The 21339-nt window shown below is 45.9% G+C and overlaps 1 protein-coding gene and 2 long non-coding RNA genes across 3 annotated transcripts; 1 reads left to right on the forward strand and 2 right to left on the reverse strand.

Annotated features, from left to right (window-relative positions):
• Positions 1-1864: 1864 nt before the first annotated feature.
• Positions 1865-6432, reverse strand: LOC311249237. The gene is made up of 4 exons (XR_014621140.1): positions 6346-6432; positions 2837-2940; positions 2402-2582; positions 1865-2288 (listed from the first exon to the last, which is right to left on the reverse strand). It is a non-coding gene; the product is annotated as an uncharacterized lncRNA (long non-coding RNA).
• On the forward strand, positions 6298-19486 carry LOC311249213 (tomoregulin-1-like). The gene is made up of 10 exons (XM_084340085.1): positions 6298-7050; positions 13586-13695; positions 14372-14501; positions 14633-14659; positions 14782-14872; positions 15212-15360; positions 16774-16821; positions 16902-17022; positions 17273-17434; positions 17524-19486. Exons 1-10 carry the CDS (start codon positions 6912-6914, stop codon positions 17606-17608), a joined length of 1062 nt encoding a protein of 353 aa, XP_084196211.1. The 5' UTR covers positions 6298-6911; the 3' UTR covers positions 17609-19486.
• On the reverse strand, positions 8378-16742 carry LOC311249238. The gene is made up of 4 exons (XR_014621141.1): positions 16608-16742; positions 15934-16135; positions 8801-8957; positions 8378-8685 (listed from the first exon to the last, which is right to left on the reverse strand). It is a non-coding gene; the product is annotated as an uncharacterized lncRNA (long non-coding RNA).
• Positions 19487-21339: the final 1853 nt, after the last annotated feature.

Raw genomic sequence — 21339 nt, forward strand, 5'->3', positions numbered from 1 at the left:
GAAATGATTCATCAGTTTGTCCAGGTCGCTGCAGGACGACGTCATCAGACCTGTCTGTTGATTAAAGCTACAACATGTAGGAATCCACCTGTCGAGTTCCTCCTGAAACCAACTGAGAATCTCTTCAAATGTTTGGAGGCGGGGCCAATGAGGGGGACTTGTGACATCACAAACAGTCTGGAGTCAATCCTGGACCGATACGCAGCAGACGGATGTGTGATGCAGAAACATGTCAGAAGTGAGAAGCTGCATTGAACTTATGTGATTAAATGAGTTTGAAAACTTAAACGTAATTAAAATACTTTGAGTTTTAGGCGTAAATGTAAATATTTAAAACATCACCTCAGTTTATAGGATGTGACTCGATAAACGACTGAAACTGTGAAACAACAGAGTTAAATCAGCACAAAGACATAAATAAGGAAGCAACATAGAGCAGAAATATCCATTAATGTCACATTTTATAAATGAATGAATGCCTTCAGTTATATTCATGTTTATTTATTCATTAACTCTGGACGTCGGCAGCTTCAGTCCTCCGGACGCTGCCTGTTTCTCCGTACGCTGCCTGTTTCTCCGTACGCTGCCTGTTTCTCCGTCAGCAGCAGACAAACCAGACGTCTGACTGGACTTTCACACAAATATTGACTCAACTGGTTCAACAGTGAAGTGTTTTTAATGATGTCATTGTGGGTTTGATGATGACGAGTTGGTTTAAAGTTGTCAGACTGTTTCATTAAGGTATTTCTGTGAGTTATTCTTGGTTTCTCTGGACATCGTGTCCTCAGACGTCTCTCTGTTTGTCCAACATGTGTCTTCATGGTCACTGGTTTCGCCCACTGTGTCGTGTTTCTGCATCCATAATTAATAACTCCTCTGCATTGTGTGTTTTTTCTGCTGTTTACCTAAAATCCTCCGTGTGCAGCCGCTCGCTTCTCGCCAACAAAGCATCTGCGGAGGCAGAAAAACAAACCTAATGGATTTAATCGCTCATTTGTCCTTAATAAAACCTGACGGCCTGTCGCCGGGCAGAAACACCCCGACTCAGTTCAGATGTGGGTCAAACCGTGACCGTGATCCGGTTCTGACAGAACATCATGTAGACAGAATCAACGTTACTTCATTCAAAGAACAACAGACAGATTTATATTGATGTTCATCAGCAGTTTATTCTTTTTGACGTGTTTGTTTCTCAGATGAGTCGAGTTGTGATGTTTACAGGAAACAGTGAACTACTGTTGTGTTGTTGTGTTGTGGCCGTCTGTCACATGGTAACGTGACCTGCTGAGCTGTTCGTGCTCATCGCTCTGTAGATCAAAGTGTTTGTGTGCAGGCGCAAAGTGTTTGATTACAAAGTTACACCGCCAACTACTGGCCGGGCGTGCACACTGCGCCTGATCGCGTTTTCTGGCGTTTTTGCAGATTTGTGTAGGCGAGGATTGACGATGTCGTCTGAACAGGACGCACAGGAAAAGCCAAACCGTTTTCAGCAGGACCGTTGTGTAAACGTGGCCTGAGACAAAGAACACACACACACACACACACACACACACGCACACACACACACACAGTTGGGTTTTCTCAGATCCCGTCCTGATTAATCCCTCAATGTGACAGTTTCAGTGTCTCAGCATGCCTTTCTCAACATGTCACAACACACACACACACACACACACACACACACACACACACACACACACACACACACCTTATCTGTGTAATCTGTCTGAGAAAATAGCGACACAGCAGATGATGACATCACCGCATCCAGTAAATGTGTGCTTCATGGGAACTTTTCCTCGGTGTTGTGAGCAGGTCACTCCACTGGGACGTCACACTTCTATAAACTACATTTACTTAAAGATACAAGTCGTTAAATTACTTTATATTTTCCATTTTTGTCTGAGTAACAACTGTAATAACAACCACCGAAGGAGAAGAAGCTTTTCTTCTGCAGTAACAGAACGTTTCACCTGTAAACCAACCTTATATTATCAATATTACATCATTATACATCCTCCTGGCTCTCCACTGGACGTCTCCTGAGATGTTTCTGCTCAGTGAGAAGCCATTTTTGGGGCCATTAAAGGAGAGGAGTTATATTTCATTTTGATTTTAGCACTGCTTGAATCTGAGCGTCCTTTGACCTTCGCCTGCTTTCGCTTCACTCCTGACTGGAGTCACACATCGTCATGGATGAACCTCCTGAACATCAGAGTGCTTCACGTTGTTTCCAACCAGCAGACAATCGACTGAAGCGTCCTTCACAGTCAGTGTGATCAACCCTTCTGTGGATGATATGAGCAAACAAATAAAATCTGTACTGAATGTGAAAGTTTCCTCGTTGTGTTAAAAGAACATAATCTCAGTGTCAGACGCAGGATTGTGATGTTTAACAGACCGTGTTGGTTGTTGTCACCTTCCTTCGCCCGCTCTGTTGAATCAGGATTAAAGACGACGGTTCTTCCTGTTTCAGCTGCTTTACCTGTCGTGTGTTTGCAGGTGGAATCAGGTTAATCGACTGAGAGCTTTCAGTGGAAAATAATGGACGGGGGGAGGAGAGGAGCCCAGAAACACAGGAACTGAAAAAGAGGTAGAAAACAAAACAATGAACCCCCCCGGCTGCTGCTGCAGGCTGCCATGTTTCAGACTGTTTCCTGGAGAAAACGATGTGATTTCAAACTAATTACAAGAAAAAATAAAGACCTTCGTCGTGTCACACGGAGACTCTTTCAGTAAAAGCACATCAAGTCTGCTGAACGAGCAGAAATCAGAAACAATGGAACATAAATGAAGAATGAAGTCAGTCGTTAATATTGAATGAGTGAATATTTACAGGAGAAAGTCTTTAACTTCTCCCCGACCAGCTGCTCAGCCTCACTTTCCTGTGAGCTGCTCTTCATCCGACGCTCAGTTCAAGGACAGATAAACCTGAAGACACTGAGAGGAAGAGGAGGAGGAGAGGAGGAGGAGAGGAGAGGAGGAGGAGGAGGAGGAGAGGAGGAGGAGGAGGAGAGGAGGAGGAGGAGGAGGAGAGGAGGAGGAGGAGGAGGAGGAGAGAGTGAACTAATGAGTCCAGATGGATTAACAACACGTTGATTTGAGGATGAGGATTAAACACACTGTGTCCTCAGGCTGATACTGTCTGTTCTTTATCATGTAAATTAAAATCAAATCCACGTTTCCTTTATTGTGTTTTAACACTTCAGTTCTTTAAGACAAGAAATCAGCGAACATACTGAAAGGGGCTCAGGTACTTTACAGAACATGGTGCAAATAAGTATGAGGACTAAGTGGAGGGCAGTGGATCTGTCACTGTGGCTCTGATGGTTCTGAGAGCAGACTGGTGAGGGTCCAGACTGGCAGGGACGTTGTCTTCATCAGGAGGCTTCACCTCCATCCTGATGAACTGCTTTGAGAAACTGGTTCTCACATCAGAGACAACATGGCCGCCAGTCTGGACCCTCATCAGTCTGCTTTCAGAACCAACAGATCCACAGGGACGGATCCACTGCCCTCCACTCAGTCGTCACTCATCTGTTTGCACAAACTCCAACTCGACTGTGAGCGTTTATGTTCCCTTCTACGTCTACTTCACTACATGCATGTGCTAATGATGAAGCTGCGTACAGCTGTCTTTAATATCAGGGTCCTTCTATGAGCCCGCAGGTTTTTGTTTATCATCCCACCGTGCACGTTAACTTGTGAATGTTTTCTCTTTTATTCACTTCGTGCACGAAAAAAAGATCCAAATAATACAAAATATAATCATAAGACATTTTTATTGTTATTTCTTTCTTTGTCAGAGTTAAATAAAGTTATTAAGCTGAGCTCCACCTCCACCAGCGGCAACATTAAAGGAGCAGGTCACAGTTTCTCCTCCCTCTGTTCTGCAGGCAGGCAGCGCCCCCTGCTGGCTGCAGCCCGTCAGCAACACACACACTCAGGACAAGAACAGTTTACATTAAGCTCCTGATGTTACACACACACACACACACACACACACACACATCTGGCTTCAATGTGTTTATAACATTTTATGTGTTTGAATCTAATTAAAAGTGGAAATGAGACAAGTTCAGTTCAGCTCGATGGTTTGTTGTGTTTGTCTCCACACTATTCATATACACACTGTACACAATACACACACAGTCTGTGTACTTATATACAGTGTGTATACTTATATACAGTCTATGGGATGTTCTTACAAAATGTCCGCCCCCGGAGAGTTCATTACTTTGAGGTCATCTAATGAACTGTCTGTAAATGTCCCAATTAAACCTCAATGAAACCTGAGCTGATGATGTCAGACCTGCAGCTCCAGGACCTTCGTCACCATCAGTGGACGCAGCAGGGAGGCGACTGTAAATGTATGTAATGTAAATGTAAATAAATGTATTTTACTTAAGTTAAGGAATGTTTCAGTGAAGAAATCCTGGGAATTCTGGGAAATTTCAGGGCTAAATGGTTTGTGGCATTGAGTGTGTGGAGGCTCAACAGCTCTATTCTGCCCCCTGGTGACTCATCTCATCACTGCAGATAAAACAATTGATGAAATGACAGATTTAAATTTAAATCTGTTTCTTTTATTTTGTGCTGAATTAACTGTGAGCAGCTCCTGTTTGCAGTGAACTCATACATGTACAGACAACTGTCACTGGATTACTGCGATACTGAAGGAAACTTAAAAACGTGAAGATTCTCAGGGGAGTTCTGACCTGTGTTTATCTCTGACTTCTAAGTGGTTTTATGGACGTTTATTGTGCGTGGACATCAGAGGTGATGACATCATCAGGAGGTGGACGTCACACTGAATCTAAACGTACATGTGTCATGTCTGTTTGAAAACATCGACGTCTGTCAGCTGCATAGAAAACTCTGACTTTATCACTTTGCCAGACATGGAGCGAAATCTGGACGATCTAATATTAATCAACATTAATGAGGTGATAACACAAACTGTCTCCATCAGTGAATCAACAAGCTGCTCTCAGAGGAAAATAAGGTCCCAGAACACTGAAGCCAGAGAGGTGGCAGGGTCCGCCACATGTAAACAAAGTATGAACTGTGTTGTCCTTTAAGGTCAGTGTGTTTGTTCAGTCATGAAAACAAAGAGTTTAACTGAAGATCTCATTAACATCTCCTCATTAAAACTACACAGTTCTGCTGACACGGTTTAATAATCTGTTGTTTTATTATAAAATATATCAAAATGAAGTCTCAGGTGATTTTCAGGTGTTTGTTTGAGACCGATCCAGAAACTGACCCGGTCCAGTTCTGCTCCTTCACAGCTGATGAGCTCAATGAACACAAACTGTTACTGTGATTAAAGTTACTGACAGCAGCTCATAGTGTCTCCCCCCCTCCCCCCCTCCCCCTATCTCTCCCCCCTCTCCCCCTCCCTCTCTCTCCCTCTCTCTCTCTCCCCCCTCTCCCTCTCTCTCTCCCCCTCTCTCTCCCCCCTTTCTCTCTCCCTCCCCTCTCTGTCTCTCCCCCCTCTCCCTCTCTCTCTCCCCCCTTTCTCTCTCTCCCCCCTTTCTCTCTCTCTCTGTCTCTCCCCCTCCCTCTATCTCTCCTCTCTCTCCCCCCTCTCCCCCCCCTCTATCTCTCTCTCTCTCCCTCTATCTCCTCTCTCTCTCCCCCCTTTCTCTCTCTCTCCCCCTCTCCCCCTCCCTCTATCTCTCTCTCTCTCCCTCTATCTCCTCTCTCTCTCCCCCTCTCCCCTCCTCCCTCTATCTCTCCCCCTCTCCCCCTCTCCCCCTCCCTCTATCTCTCCTCTCTCCCCCCCTCCCTCTATCTCCCCTCTCCCTCCCCCCTCTCTCTCTCCCCCCTCTCCCTCTCTCTCTCCCCCTCTCTCTCCCCCCTTTCTCTCTCCCTCCCCTCTCTGTCTCTCCCCCCTCTCTCTCTCTCTCTCCCTCTCTCTCTCTCTCTCCCTCTCTCTCTCTCTCCCTCTCTCTCCCCCTCCCTCTCCCCCCTCTCTCCCTCCCTCTCCCTCTCCTCTCTCCCCCCCTCTCTCTGTCTCCCCCTCTCTCCCCCCCTCTCCCCCCCCTCTCTCTCCCTCTCTGTCTCTCCCCTCTCTCTCTCTCTCCCCCTCTCCCCCTCTCTCTCTCTCCCCCCTCTCTCTGTCTCCCCCCTCTCTCCCCCCCTCCCTCTCTCTCTCTCTCTCTCTCTCTCCCCCCTCTCTCTCCCCCTCCCTCTCCCCCCCTCTCTCTGTCTCCCCCCTCGACCCCCCTCTCCCTGTGGGCGTGGCCTCCTGCAGGTCACGTGGTCTCGGTCTTTGTTGATGTGAAGAACAGGAGGACAAAAAAAAAAAAAAAAAAGTCCCGGTCCGACCGAGCGACCTACCGCATCCACCCGAGCATCCACCGCGGCGCACACTCGCTCCTCTTCGGCCTGGATGCTGCTGAAGCCCGCTCGGATCTCCACCTGGATCTTTGTTTCTCTCCGCGGCGATCCGCGGTTCTCCCCGCCGGTTTGAGAGCGAGGCAGCGGGGCTGGGGGATGGAGGCTGAGTCCGGGCTGTGAGCAGACTGCTTTCAGGGGGAGGTGGAGGTGTGGGGGTCGGTGTGAGTGTGTGTGTGTGTGTGTGTGTGTGTGTGGAGCCCCAGGCCCTGCTCTGCTTTGTTATCCGGGGCTTCGGGTAGCAGCTCCTCCCGGCTGCTCGTCGTGTTTTCAGCCGTTTTCTGTGCGGGTCTGGATGAAGGACTCCTCCTGAGGAGCTGCGGGACTGTGCGGACCCTCATGGACAACCGTCGGACCTGAAGCTGCTTCGGTCCGCTCCAGTCTGCGGAGGGTTTTTGTCTCCTGAAGGACACAATCAGTGTCTGTCTCTCCATCCCGTCCCTCCTCTCCTCCGTGTCTTTGTGTTGCTCTGTCACACACCCTGTCCACACCTCCTCCCTGCCTCCATCATGGCTCCAGCGTGCCGGTCCTCCTGCTCCTGCTGCCTGCTGCTCCTGCTGCTCCTCCCCGCCGTCCTCAGCTCGTTCCCCCGCGGAGGAGGCGGCAGCAGTGCGGACTGCGGCCCCGGGAAGGCCGCCGACTGCCCAGGTGAGAGGCCGCCGTGCTGTTCAGTTCACCTTCAGGTGGGGGGGGTGGAGGTCAGAGGTCACAGTCATCTTTATGTGTTTGACCCCCTCTGCTGTGTCTCTGTTGTCATGACGACCACAGTGTCCCTCCCCAAGGATAACAGAGTGATTGATACCCTCCATCAGATCAGAGCCGTCGTCATGACAACAGAGACAGCACCTGTACAGATCAGATCTGTGTGTGTGTGTGTGTGTGTGTGTGTGTGTGTGTGTGTGTGTGTGTTGACCACTCCTCACTTTAGCTGGGCTCTATTTCGGGGTTAATTACAGGGCGGAGGAACAGGGCGAGGTTTAATGAAGGAGTACCCACAGACTGTGTGTGTGTGTGTGTGTGTGTGTGTGTGTGTGTGTGTGTACAGATGTATGGATCAAACATCAAACTGGAACCAGATTCACTGGTAAACTTCAGTCAGCCTGATGGTTTCTATCCCACCAGCAGAACCGTCTCTTCAGTCTCAGAGCAGATGAAGCTGCAGGAGGGCGACTGCTTCAAATCGTCTTATTTAACTTGCAGGATGTTGAGTCGGTGACTCCCAGAGACCGGTCGGTGCCAAACACACCGTATATATTGATATCATGATACAAGACAGACGAGTTTTAAAGGAGCAATCTGTAGAATACGACCTGAGTTTTAGTTAAAGACATTAAAACTGAACAGTGTTGACGTCTGAGACGTCTACTGGAGTTAGCATGCTAACCAGCTAGCCCCCGGCCCGGCCCGTCTCCTCATTTCTGAGAAAACAGTCAGAATTCAGACTTAAAACTCAGAAACTAAATCAAACTCAACAAAACAGTCTTGGTTTGTCTTTTCAGTCACCTCTGGTGTGTAGGGACTCTGATTATCAGGTTCATAGTATCTGTGATTTTCTGTCAGAGTGCAGTTAAAATAAATTATTTTAAAAATGTGCTACCTTCACCTAGATTTATTATTTTTACTGCTCATGAATATCAGTCCCAACGATCAATTATCAGTCGTCTTCATCTGTAATAATCCGTCGACCTGGTTCGATCCAGATAAACCTCAGTCCACAGAGCGAGATGAGGAGTTAAATGTGATGTTTTGTTGCAGATTAAACAACCAAACGTGTAGAAATCAGAGCTGAAAGGAAATTTTCGAGCAGAATTTAAAAACAATTTAAAACTATTTTAGGAGCTAAGTAATTTATCAAGTTAGGGCGGCAGGAAGTCGTAAAAAACAACTCATAATGCTTTTATTTTGACATGACTCTGATTAGAGGAGGATCATTTCACATCAGAAATACATTTTTTAAAACATTTTCCCACAATTTTAGACATTTCATAAACAATTAGAGAAAAAGTAATTAGTTATTTCAGAAATTAAATTTAATTGTTCATTGAAAAACCACAAAAATTCAGAAATCCCAGGAAACAGAAACCAAATGAATCCAAAAATATTTAAATTCATATATATATTTTAATTAATCCTTTTCTTGATCAAAATGATGAATTAGTCTTCAGAGCAGAAGAAGAAGAGTTTAAATGTGGATTAACAAACGCTCCTGTTCGTTCACTGCAGTGAGGAGATTATTAAACCTTCAGCAGGAGTCAGACGTGTCGACACGCTGTTGGTTTGAGTCTGAAACATGAAACAACAGCAGATTTAGACAGATTTAGTTTTAAACCTCTTCCATCACCCATCTTTTTCTTTTTATCATCTCTGATCTAAATCTAGAAGTCTGGCACTAAAATACCTCGCTGATCAGGAAACACTGACGTTCTTCAGTCTGACTGAGAGTTTGTTTTTTAGGATCTGAAGGAAGAAATGTTTGATTTCTATTTCCAGAAGATCTGAAGTCTTTGAATCAGGAACCGTCTGTCTGTGTTCGAGTCTCCAGCTCGTTCAGACGTCTGAAACAGAGAAATGTGTTAATGAGAACAATGAACAGTGTGTGTGTGTGTGTGTGTGTGTGTGTGTGTGTGTGTGTGTGTGTGTGTGTGTGTGTGTGTGTGTGAGAGAGCAGCACACTGGCAGATTCGATGTTTGTGATCTGAGAGAGATCGAAGTGTTTTCTTGATGTTTCAGTGGATGAAGATCTTTACAGAAACAGACTCTGGTGAAAGTAGAAGTACAGCTTCTTTACTCCAGTCAAAGTAATCGAGTACAGGCTCTGACATGTACTCAGAGTATCAGAGTAAAAAGTCTCCCTCTGAAGGACATTTGTGGTCAAAGCTAACTGAAGCTCACGTCATATTAATATAATTCAAAGACTATTAAAGTTAAAGGTAGAGTCAGTAAGATTTGTCCCAGCTGTTCCTGAACGCACCACAAAGATAGTTGATAGTTGAGTCTCATTCCCAGGACGTCAAATAGCCACATGTTGGGTTGGTAAAGCGTCCCGAGCAGCAACAAAGAGAGAAAATAAGAAACTCTCTGCAGATACGAGACACTAACACGCCTTTTCTCCCCATTCAGCCTCCCTCTCTGTCTGTTCACGTCTTTTACGTCTTTGTCTCGTCTCGCTGCGTCTGCGACCTGATGATCGATGATTACTTATAAAGATTATTTGAATGTTTTTCACTGAACAAAGATGTTTGTTCTCTCTGTGAAGCTATAAAATATTTGTCTCCAAACAAAATGTAAAGTTAAAGTGACTCCTGGATGTTTTAGTGACATTATCAGGATAAAATGTAAAATCTTGTGTTTCTGTGGCTCTAGTTGTTGCTGTGCGTCCTGTATCGTTGGCTCTTTAGGAAATAATTCATTAAAGTCACAGAGGACGCTAACGAGTGGACTGTTGGACAGGAGACATTAAAATGTCCTCTAACTCCTCATCAACGCTCGGACTGGACGACAAAATCAAAATCAAGTCTATTTCTGAACAAACTCCTCGATATCGATCCAAATATCTTCAGTAATGTGGATGTGAGGACTGAATGTGTGACGAGCGCGAGAACAGTTTAAAGTCAGGACTTCACTTCTTCCTGTCGAGGATGAAAAGAGGAAAACAAGCAGAGATAATGAAGTCGGTCGAGCGAGAGAGGGCGAGCGACATAGAGACACAGAGAGAGAGAGAGAGAGGTTAGTCAGTGTTCGCCTCAGTGATCGTCTCCGTCAGTCTGAGGCCTCAGATCAGCTGCAGTCGCCTCGCTGCTTCAGATAAACTGAACATTTCAGTCATCAGAATCAAACCTGTGACGGCTTCACAGTCTCGCGTTGGTTCTTTACTTCTGACCCGACTGTGAGACGACGTTGTGCAGCAGCGTCACAGGTCACCGACTCATCGGAGGTTTGAATCAGTGACCGGATCGCTTCCTGAACTTTCTCACACTGGGAGCCGCTCGGAGAGGTTTGATGGACCGGAGGTTGTGTCAGAGCGACTGACCGAGGCTGATGTGAAACTCTTGAGTCAGTTCTGGTTCAGACGCAGAGACTCGAACACAACGGAGCTGAAAGAGCTTTGAGTTTACCAGGAGAGGCAGCTGCACCCACAACATCCCTTCATACCGTTTCCCACCAGCACGAGTCAAACTGAGCCGATTTGCTTTCCCATCACCAGTTTTACTGCGACGAGCCGAGCCGAGCCGGGCGGTGACATCTCGACTGCAGCCGACCCGGAACAAACATCGATACTGACCTCACGTCTGTGCACAGAGAGAAAGAGGTTTTAAAGTCGGTGTTCAGCTCTCAGCACGTCTGCAGCTTCTGGCTGAACCTCTTTAGTTTCTCTCGTCCTGTTTGTTTCACACATCTGCTGAGTTTCACTGTTTCATGTGTTCACCTTCAGCCGGGTCATGTTCAGTTCCTGCTGCTGAAAACACAACGTTTCCTGTGAGGCTGCTTCAAAATAAAAGCTTCTAAATGACTTATTTTGAAGAAGTTACAGGAAATGAAACCTGTTTGTAGCTGAATTAGCGGAGCTGCTTTGTTAGCGGTGACGCTTCGATAGCACTGTGCGGATCGAGACGAGCAACAGGTAACAGCTGTGGTGGTACCGAGCAGAACCAGGCCGCCAGCTGTGATGGATGAACAGTGTTAATGTTAATAATTCATCTCGTCAGACTTTTAGCTCTGCACTCACGTCCCAACACACAGTGTTGAACCAGTCAGCAGCTCCAGGCGTGGCTCAGGTTGTGTTGTGTGTCGCTGTGTTCAGACTGAAGCTTTAACTCCCACCGAGCCTCCATGACGGCTCTCTGCAGACCTGTCCGACTGTAAACAAGCCGTAATTGGCCGGTGATGCAACCAATGGCTGTCAGATGAGACGTTAGTAACTATAGCGACCAGAGATTGTTGAAGAGCTGTGACTTGTGTGTCAGGTGGAGGTTTGTGTGTCTGCAGACTGATGATGGAGGTTTAAAGGACTGTTCCACTCTTCTATTAACAGTTAGTGATTCATCACTTACAGATGAATCACTGTTAAGAGTTTAATCGAGCATAAATACTTCAAAACATATTTTATTACAAATTACAAATACTTGCTTATTAAATATATTAAAAAATAAAAATAATAATAATCAAATTCAAGTCATTTGTAGTTTAAAAAGTAAAAATCTTGTCACGTAAACTGATATTAGTGCACTTCATCCAGGTAGTCGCGTCAGTGTGAGTCGGATGTTGTCGGGCAGAGACAGACGAGGCTGCACTTAAAATGAAATCAATATTTTGTGTTTTTAAGTTGATCGTTTGTGTAACTTCATCTGTTGTTTAACCTCCTGATGGAGCCGACATCTGTCATGTCCAGGTTAAAACTGTTTTTAACGGAACAAGTCCGACATATTTCATGTGTTATTATAATTATAATAACTGTATTTGTAAAGCACTTTTTAAAACGCACAGTTACAGAGTGAAACCAGCGTAGATCCGTACAGACACGTTCAACACAAACACGCTGTGAACGGAGGCGACGCTGCGAGCATCAAAGAAACGCTCACCTGTAGAAATGAGTTTCAGCTGTTCAGACTCTGAAGGTCTGACAGACTGATGGAGGTCTGACCCAAAGTTCTGGTGCCAGAAGCAGATCAGCTCTGGATCTGAGACGTGGGGGAACAGATAACAGGCTGTGATCAGATGAGCGGCGAGGACGACCAGCAGAATATGGGCTCAGTAGTTCTGTTGTGTGCGCAGGTGCCGGACCACCCGGAGCTCTGTGTGTGATTAACAACATTTAGAGACGAGTTGAAGTCGAGCTGATGAGGACTGAGTGAAGAGTTACAGGAGTCTAAAGAGAACAGATTAAAGTGTGTAGTCAGACTTCGATGTGTTTCATTAATCATTAACTAATTAACTGATCGATTGTATCAATTAAAGAAGCTGCTTGAATTTGCGTCCCTTCTGTCGGATCGTCTCCAGTTGAAGCGTCTCGTTCAGCAGCGATGAGTCCGACCCTGGGAACACGGTGTTTCTGTTATTTTGTCCACCCCCTCATCAGGTTCTGTGTGTCAGCAGGTTGTTCTGGTTGGCTCAGCACACTGAGGTATTCACTAATGACAGGGGAGGCCGGGGTCACGACCCCTGTAATTACTAGCTCTAATTGGCTAGCCCGCGGGGCTGCCGACCAATCAGCTGCCATCAGGAAATTACTACCCTGGATAACAGAGTGTGTGTGTGTGTGTGTGTGTGTGTGTGTGTGTGTGTTTCCCACAGTGTTTCATGTGGTCTGTGTGTTGGTTCATTAAAGGTGCAGTCTGTAAGAATTAGCCACCTGTTAATTTCATACTGAAAACAAACAGCAGCATGTACAAATACAGAAAATGGCCGCTGCTCCGCTCTGTAGACGCAGCGGTGCTAACTGAACACATCGCATTTCCTGTGACGAGTCTACTTCAAAATAAAAGTCAACAAAAAATATAGAATCTTGTTTAACTTCGAGGTTTGGATTTGAATGTGTTGTTGAAATTAATGTGAAGCAACAACAAAAAATGATTAAATAGAAAGTAACTGACAGCAGATTTTACAGCCTTTGACGGACGCAAAAAACCTGTTCAGAGTTTCGGAGCGTAAACGTGATTAACACTGTCGTAACCGAAGAGTTTCTTCTCGGGTTCGATTCAGCGAGCGCTCCTCTGACGACCGGAGGAAACGCTGTGATTAATGTCTGACCTGCAGCACGATGAGCCGTTGTTTGGGATTATAATCCCTCCAGGAGGCTTTGTGTAATCCAACATGGACGCTGGTGTTACTCTGACAAAAAATAAACATGAATGCACGTTTTCTTCTTCTCATCCGTCTCTTATTTACAGCAAAACAATGTTTTAAGTCGTGATGAAAGTTAAAATCAGCCGTGTTCACTCTCTCGATGAAAATATCGATATTTGTCTCCGGTGTATCGATAACGTATCACAAGAGGAAGTAATACGACGTGTTGGTGGTTTGAGTCCTGTCGGTGTCCTCAGAAGATGAATCATGACAGGACCTCGTCCCCATCAGGCTCGGCTTCAGTTTAAACATTGTGACATCACGACTTGATTATGATTCTTAATGAGAAACACCTGAATCAACAATAATCAACGTGTTTTTGTTGTTTTTCATTTCCCAGATCTGTCGGAGAAGAAGAGCGACCTGCGTGTGTGTGACGCCGGCACGTGTCGCTTCGGAGGAACCTGCCGCGAGAACGGAGCCGACATCAAGTGTGTGTGCCAGTTCCACGTGAGTCACGCACACACACACACACACACACACACACACACACACACACACACACACTGTTCTGACTGCTGTTGTTGTTGTTGTGGTGATGTCATCTCACATCACACTGAGAGACTGAACCTGAGTCACTCTGAGCTCTGATCGACCTTCTGATCCTTCAGGAGAAATTACTGTAAAATACCACACGTGTTACAAGTGTTATCGATGTTTCACTCTCTGCTACCACTGCATCCACATCACAACATTGCTGTTGTTAGCTAATGCTAATGCTAACGTCGTTCCAGACTCGAGCTTTAACAAAAGCTTATCTGCTATAAAATCTGTCTTTGGCTTGTTTTGGACCGAGATGCTCCGTTTAAAGCGTTCGTAGCGCCCCGACACACCGGGCCGACGGTCGGCCAGTGGTGAAGGTCCGTGGCCCGAGTTGTTGGGTGGTGAAGTGACTTTATCAGTGAGAGAGGTGTGAAGAAACGCTGCGTCATCGTCCTCTCATGCAGGCGCAGATCGCACTTTGTGGTGCGTTCAATGTGCAGCTTTTTGGTCGAGACACGACGTGAGGCGACGCGACAGTCGGTGTATCTGGACCGTTAGCTCGGTTGTTTAGTCTGCAGCTGAAATCATCACAGTGTGGATGAAGTGACATCTTGTTAATCACCATGAATTCACTGTGTCTCAGTGTCATAAGAAGTACGTCCCCGTGTGCGGCTCGAACGGAGACACGTACCAGAACGAGTGTTTCCTGAGGAGAGCCGCCTGCAAGAAACAGAGAGCCATCAGCATCCTGTCAGAGGGCCCCTGTTACCACGGTAACACACACACACACACACACACACACACGCACACACACACACACACACGTCGGGCTGGTGGACAGTTTCTGCAGATTTCAGAGTTTTTAATCTGGTTTAACATCATAACGTCTCTGTGTTTCTGTCAGACGGCGGCTCAGGATCTGGAGACGGAGGTAAATGACTTCATTTGTGGCTTTTAAACACAACATTTAGACCCCGACTACCAACAACAACAACAATAATAATAATAATAATAATAATAATAAATGTTGTCGTGATGTTTGTGTCCGTGCAGACGATGAAGGTTCTGGTCGCGGTAAAAAGGCCTCGAAATGTGGAAACTGCAAGTTTGGAGCCGAGTGTGACGAAGACTCAGAGGACGTGCTGTGAGTACACACACACACACACACACACACACACACACACACACACACACACACACACACACACATGCACTGACACACAAACACACACACAAACACAGACACACACACACACACAGATACAGACACACACACAGAGACACACACACACACACACACACAGACACAGACACACACACATGCATAAAGTGTAAAATATATATACATGTAAGGAGTAAAAAGTGTATCCTTCAAAATAAAAGTCTAATTCACATCAGACTTGTCAGGAATTTAACTGATAACTGTCACACAAATAAGAGTGTTAACGTGTGTGTGTGTGTGTGTGTGTGTGTGTGTGTCCAGCTGCATGTGTAACATCGTGTGTAACGGCCACAACGACAACCCGGTGTGCGGCAGCGACGGCGTCACCTACGAAACGCCGTGTCACGTCCGAGAGGCGTCGTGTCTCAAACAGCTGAAGATCGACATCAAACACGTGGGCCGTTGCCAAGGTAACCAGGAGACACAACACAAACACACCTGAGTGATGTCAGCGAGCGTCGAGGGCGAGAGGGGGAGGAAGAGGAGAGATGGAGGAAGTAGAGGAGAGATGATAGAAAAAAAAGAAAAGGAGGTGAGATGGAGGAGGACAAGGAGAGAAGAGGAAGAGAGGAGGAGATAAGGAATGAGGAGAGGAAGAGGAAATGGAGTAGAGGATGGACGAGGAGGAGGAAGAGGAGAAGGAGAGAGGAGATTCTAGAAAATTAAGAAAAGAAGTGAAATAAAGGAGAGGAGGTGAGGAGTAAGGAAAAAGAAAGAAAGGGTGGAGGAAAGGCATAAAAAGAAAGAAGGAGGAGGAGGAGAGGACAGACGAGGAGGAGGAAGAGGAGGATATAATATGTGGAGGAAGAGGTCGATGAGGAAAGAAGGGATGAAGAATAAAAGGAGAAGATGGAGGATGTGAGGAGACTGTTTCAGCTCATCTATATTAAATGATGCCATGACCCCGATACACACACACACACACACACACACACACACACACACACACACACACACGGCTGACTGAACGACCAGCTGCTCACATGTTACCACGACGACCTCCTGCTCTTCATTTCTCATCTTCCTCTTTGTTCTGTCGTTTCCTGCCTCCTCCTCCTCCTCCTCCTCCTCCTCCTCCTCCTCTTCTTCTTCGTTGGTGCTTCTGTCTCTCCTCTGTGGTCGACTCTTCTTCTTCTTCTTCTCTCTCTGGTCTCGTCTGTGGAGCTCTGATCACTTTCATCCTCCCTGAGAGAAAAATCAATAACAGTGATGTGAGTCCACGAGGAGATCACGAGTCAAACAGGCCTTCAGCTGTTTCTACAGCTCTGAGGATGAATATTGATCAGAAACGTATCAATGGATATGTAGTAACAAAGCTAAATGTTAGCATCGTGGCTTCAGCTAGCAGCCGAACAAACAAGCGTAAGAATCTAAATTTAAACCCGGCGTCATCACTTTGTGTGGCAGAAGTCAGCGTGTTCACCCGGGTTTAAATACAGAGCTTTATTTTCTCGTGCCGTGTTTCTCGGATCAGTTCAGGTTCTGTAGAAAGGATGTCGGTTCTGAAGCGTCTCAGGTCCGAGTGTTTAAGAGAGCGAGAGAGAGAAACGTCTCCGCCATCATTAGTTCATTAGGACATTTCTGCTGACGAGGCATCGCCCTGAAGCAAGAAGGGTGTGTGTGTGTGTGTGTGTGTGTGTGTGTGTGTGTGGCTGACCTGTTTCTCTACTGTCTGTCCACATCACATTAATGGATGATGATGATGATGATGATGTGAAGACTTACAGTTCGTCCTGACGGTGGCGCTAAACAAAATGTCCGGAGCTCATTTAAATCATAAACACACATGGAAACAAACACGTCTTCTTCTTCTGTGGTTTCAGATAAAAGTAGGAAGGACGACAGCATCAAGACCAAACCAGACATCTACGGTAAGACCGCCCCCTGCAGTCCAACGCTCTGCCTCTCAGCCAATCAGAAACCAGAGTTTTACCTTCTTTCTTTCTTTCAGCTGTGTCCAAACCTGGTGAGGGGGAGGGCTTTGTGGACAGCCCCGCCCCCTGTCCTGACGACTACGCCCAGTTCTGTGCACACGGAGACTGTGAGATGAGACACAACCTGGCAACCTGCAGGTAACGTCTGCCTGTCTGTCTGTGTGTGTGTGTGTGTGTGTGTGTGTGTGTGTCTGTGTGTGTGTGTGTGTCTGTCTGTGTGTCAGTGTGTCAGTGTGTGTGTGTGTGTGTGTGTGTGTGTGTGTGTGTGTGTGTGTGTGTCTGTGTCAACAGTGACCAAAACATTTAGAAAGTTTTTAAAACGTAATGGTGGGTTGCGGCTCAGTGAAACATGTTGATGAGCTTGTGTGTGTGCGTGTGTGTGTCTCAGGTGTGAGGCGGCGTACGGCGGTCCGCAGTGCGACCAGCTGCTGGACTTTAACATCCTGTACGTGGTGCCCAGCGGTCAGAAGCTGCACTACGTCCTCATCGCCGCCATCATCGGAGCCGTTCAGATCGCCGTCATCGTGGCCGTGGTCATGTGCTTCACCAGGTACTCGCACCACGCCCGCTCACACCACATGTAACAGCAGCAGTGCTGTCGTCGTGTCGCTGACGTGTACTTCCTGTCGTGTCCCGCAGGCGGTGCAACAAGACGAAGCGAGGCCGGAGACAGAAGCAGCACCTCGGCCACTTCCCGTCAGGAACGTCCTCCAGGATGATGTAGCTCCGCCTCCTCTTCTTCTCATGTTTTTATGAAAAGTCTAAATTTTTCGTACCACAGACAGACTGATTTTTGATATCTCGACTTTTTGGTGCCTCTTTTTTTCCCCTTTTTTAAAATAATTTTTGGATTTCTTCAGGGGCCTTATTTTTCAGATTTTCTCCTCCATGTTGTTTTTCCGTCTCTTCGCCGTCTGCAGAGGATTTGAGACGTCGTGTTTGTCGTGATGCTGCCGTCCTCTCAGACTCTGAAAACAGACTCCGGAAGGAAACTTTATTTATCTGATTGTATTCTCATGTTGGACCGTCCACACAAACTGCAAACACACAGATTGTCTCGTTGGTTTGAACCCTGTGAGACAAGATCGATGCTGGTTTTGTTTTGTTTTACTTTAAAGGAATATTGACAGATATTTAACCCTGTTTATGTGACGTAAAGGTCCGGATCATGGAAGTAAAAACTATTGAACCTGCTGAGCGTCGACATTTAAATACCGCCGGGTTTATGGAACCGAGATATTTCACTTTGTAAACCATCGAGCTGGATGTTTCATAAAGATCCACAAAACTAAAGTCACCTTCATGAAGCTCATGAAGCTCATGAAGCTCATGAGATGGGACTGATTAGATTCTACTACAAAGTATTTGGGCCACAATGAGGGAAAACAAAACTGAAAATTGAGAATATAGACGTAATATTTTAAGAATAAAATCATAAGTTTAGAAGGAAAATGTTAAAGGTTAAAAAAGTTGTAATTAATTGAGAAAAGTCTAAAAAATGATGAGGATAAAGTCTTTTTTCAAGAAAATAAGACATCACGTTAAAATTTCGAGAGGGAAATTAGAGAAGAGACGTAATTTAATGAGAAAAGTCATAAATCATGATAAAATCAAAATGTTTCAAGAACAAAGACAGAATATTACAAACATAAAACTAAAGAACACAGAGACTAAAGTTACGACTTTATTCTCCTCGTGCTTCGACGTATCATCTTTAAAATATTAGAGAAACATTTTAGAGGATAAATCTCCCGTCACTCACATGAATGAGGAGGTCGACGCTCCTTCTGGATATTTGTGAGATTTTCCGAGGTGATAACTTCTGATAACTTCTGTGGGATTTAACTGTCGGCTGCAGCAGCGGTTCAACACCAGAGTTTAATATTTAGTTGTTCATGAAACAAAGATTCAACTTTAACGACATTTCCTTTGTTTTATAACTTTTATCAGCACACGTGTGAGCTGACCTATGAAAGGTTGGAGCAGGTAGCGTCCTGCGTGTGGTTGAGGCCGTGACGCTCCAGGGGGCGCTCTGAACCAGACCGCAGGACTATCAGGGACCACTGAGGCCTCCTGGGTGTCGGCTCGTTTTCTGTTTCATCTCGCAGGTTAAAAACTCCGACCGTTTGTTTGACTTTGTGTTTGTTACGATGAGACGCACCTGAAAACCAAAATGCTGTTTTTTCTACTGCTTAAAAAAAGAAAGGTCCACGCCGACATGTACAGGTTGTTGTTCTGTTATTGATTCATTTTCAGCCATTCCAGATTGGACTGGACTCCAATGTGTTTCTGTGTTTTAACGAGCTGATGATAATTTAAAGACGTTTGTTTTTTTGGGGTCGAGTTTCTTCTTTTTCTATTTGATTTGTAACGATGGTACGACGTGTCCGTGTTGGTTGTTTTCTCGTGGTAGAAGGAGTAGATGAATAAACTGGGAGGTTCCTGAAGCGTCGCCGCTCTGAGGTCACATCTCCTCTGACGGTGACGTCGGAGGGAGTCCGGCCTGATTTACTGTAGATGTTGTTACTGCATGAACCAGTGAAGTTGTTGTGTAGACTGTGCTGTAGCTCAACTAGAATTAAATTATGATGTTTGAAACCAGCTTCAATCTGTTCATTTCCCTCATGTGATCATTGTTACAGCTCCAGGACTCATTAACTGTTTTGAATGATGAACTGATGAATTTACTTTCAAGAATATCTGTTGTTTCATCTTCACACTCACTCATTCAAACCTCGTTAATCTCACACCTGAAACACAACAAGCTCCTCGTCACCTTCGTTTGTCTTGACCGGAGCTCCATCGACTGACGGTGTGAACTCGGCCTCATGAGGGCGACAGGTAGGTTTTGTTACCTGCTTTAGCAACATGAAACGTTGACAAGCGCTTCAATCTGACTCTTTAAAGCTGCAGAAGCACCAAACTTCATTCAGAGGATCGTCAGCACAGATGAGTCAAGATTTGAGCAGGAACTTTAAAAATGAGGATCCGTTCATCCACTTCGTGCATCTTGTAGATTGCCCTTAAAAACATCCAGCAGTGTGATTTAAACGCGGTCGCTCGTTCAGTTGGGTTCAACAAAAACTACCAGCAGATTTCCACCAGACTTGGATGGACTTGGTGCTGATCCAGATTAACGGACTGATCCAGGAAGTGTTTCACAACTTTGTGGTGTTTTCTTTAACTTCGTCGAGAATAACGTGTCGATGATGAAAACAATCAGGCATCATGAGGTGGCTGGTTCCTATGAGTGACCAGTGAGTTTAAAACATGGTGAGCAGTTCTAGGTGGGTTTATACGGGGCCTTGGCGGAGGTAGGCGCTCTACTGAGTGCCATAATTTAGAGAAGATAAAGCACAAACCTTTAACATGTCATGAAGGTAAGAGACGCCTTTTATACTCAACAAACATCCGTCACTTCAGTCTGTCCTCCAGCCTGGAAACTGTCTGACGCTGAGTGAAGTTAATGAAAACGGCTGCGTCCAATAATCAGACATTAATAATGTTACAGGTGAGGGTTTGCAGCAGAAGAATAAATATTCAAACGTTACCTGTGACACCTGACGGCAGGTACGCAGCACCTGGTGGTGGATGATGAGATGCAGTTCATCAGATGGCCACTAGATGATGCTGCAAACACAGTTCACATGTTGAGCTCTCAGTTTATAAATTCACTTCAGTCAGAAAGTTGAATATCGTGTCAGTGAGACAAACATTCAGGTGTGTCAGCCAATCACAATCGTCTCTGAGTGTCCTGGTATAGGAAGTACGAGTCCTTAGTATAACTTTGACTCCACCCACCTCGAGTGACAGAGGAGTGTAAACCAAGCGCTCCTGGTGGCTGCAGAAGCGTCCGTGTGTCCTGCAGGGAGGTGGAGTTAAATATAGCAGTGACGACAGGATAATTATAGGCAGCAGCTGGTGGAGGTTTTCAGAGCGGGGAGTCCCCTCGTCCCTCCTTCCTCACCTCCCATTCCTCACACCCTCCGTCTTCTTCTTCATCCTCTTGTCTTCTCTGTGTTGTGGTCGCCGACGGCGGCCCTCCAGAGGTGTCTGATCTCTGAGGGCCCCCTGCGTCACCACAGGACGCCGCTCATGGCTGTAAAAGCTACAGAGCTGTCAGCTGACAGGTGTCCAGATCAAACCTCAGGACTTTTTATGTTCATGTTCACGGACGTTAACGGTTCTCAAGTATATAAAAGTCTCTGGTTTAGAGCGGTGGACAGCAGCCGGTCACAAACATCATTCCTCATGTCTGCAAATATAAAACGAGATGTTGTTCTGAGAATAATCACTTCAAATCAAACAACAGCATCTGGCACCGACCTCGTCACACGTACACGTACCGTTACAGTTTACGTTCAAGCTAAACTGCAGCTACCTTTAGCTAGCTACGGTAACTTAGGCACCATTACCCACAAATTGTTCACTTTATTACGTGTAGAGGACACAGAT

This window comes from Pagrus pagrus (assembly GCF_965226575.1).
Source record: "Pagrus pagrus genome assembly, chromosome: 20".
In the NCBI taxonomy this organism is placed as follows: domain Eukaryota; kingdom Metazoa; phylum Chordata; class Actinopteri; order Spariformes; family Sparidae; genus Pagrus; species Pagrus pagrus.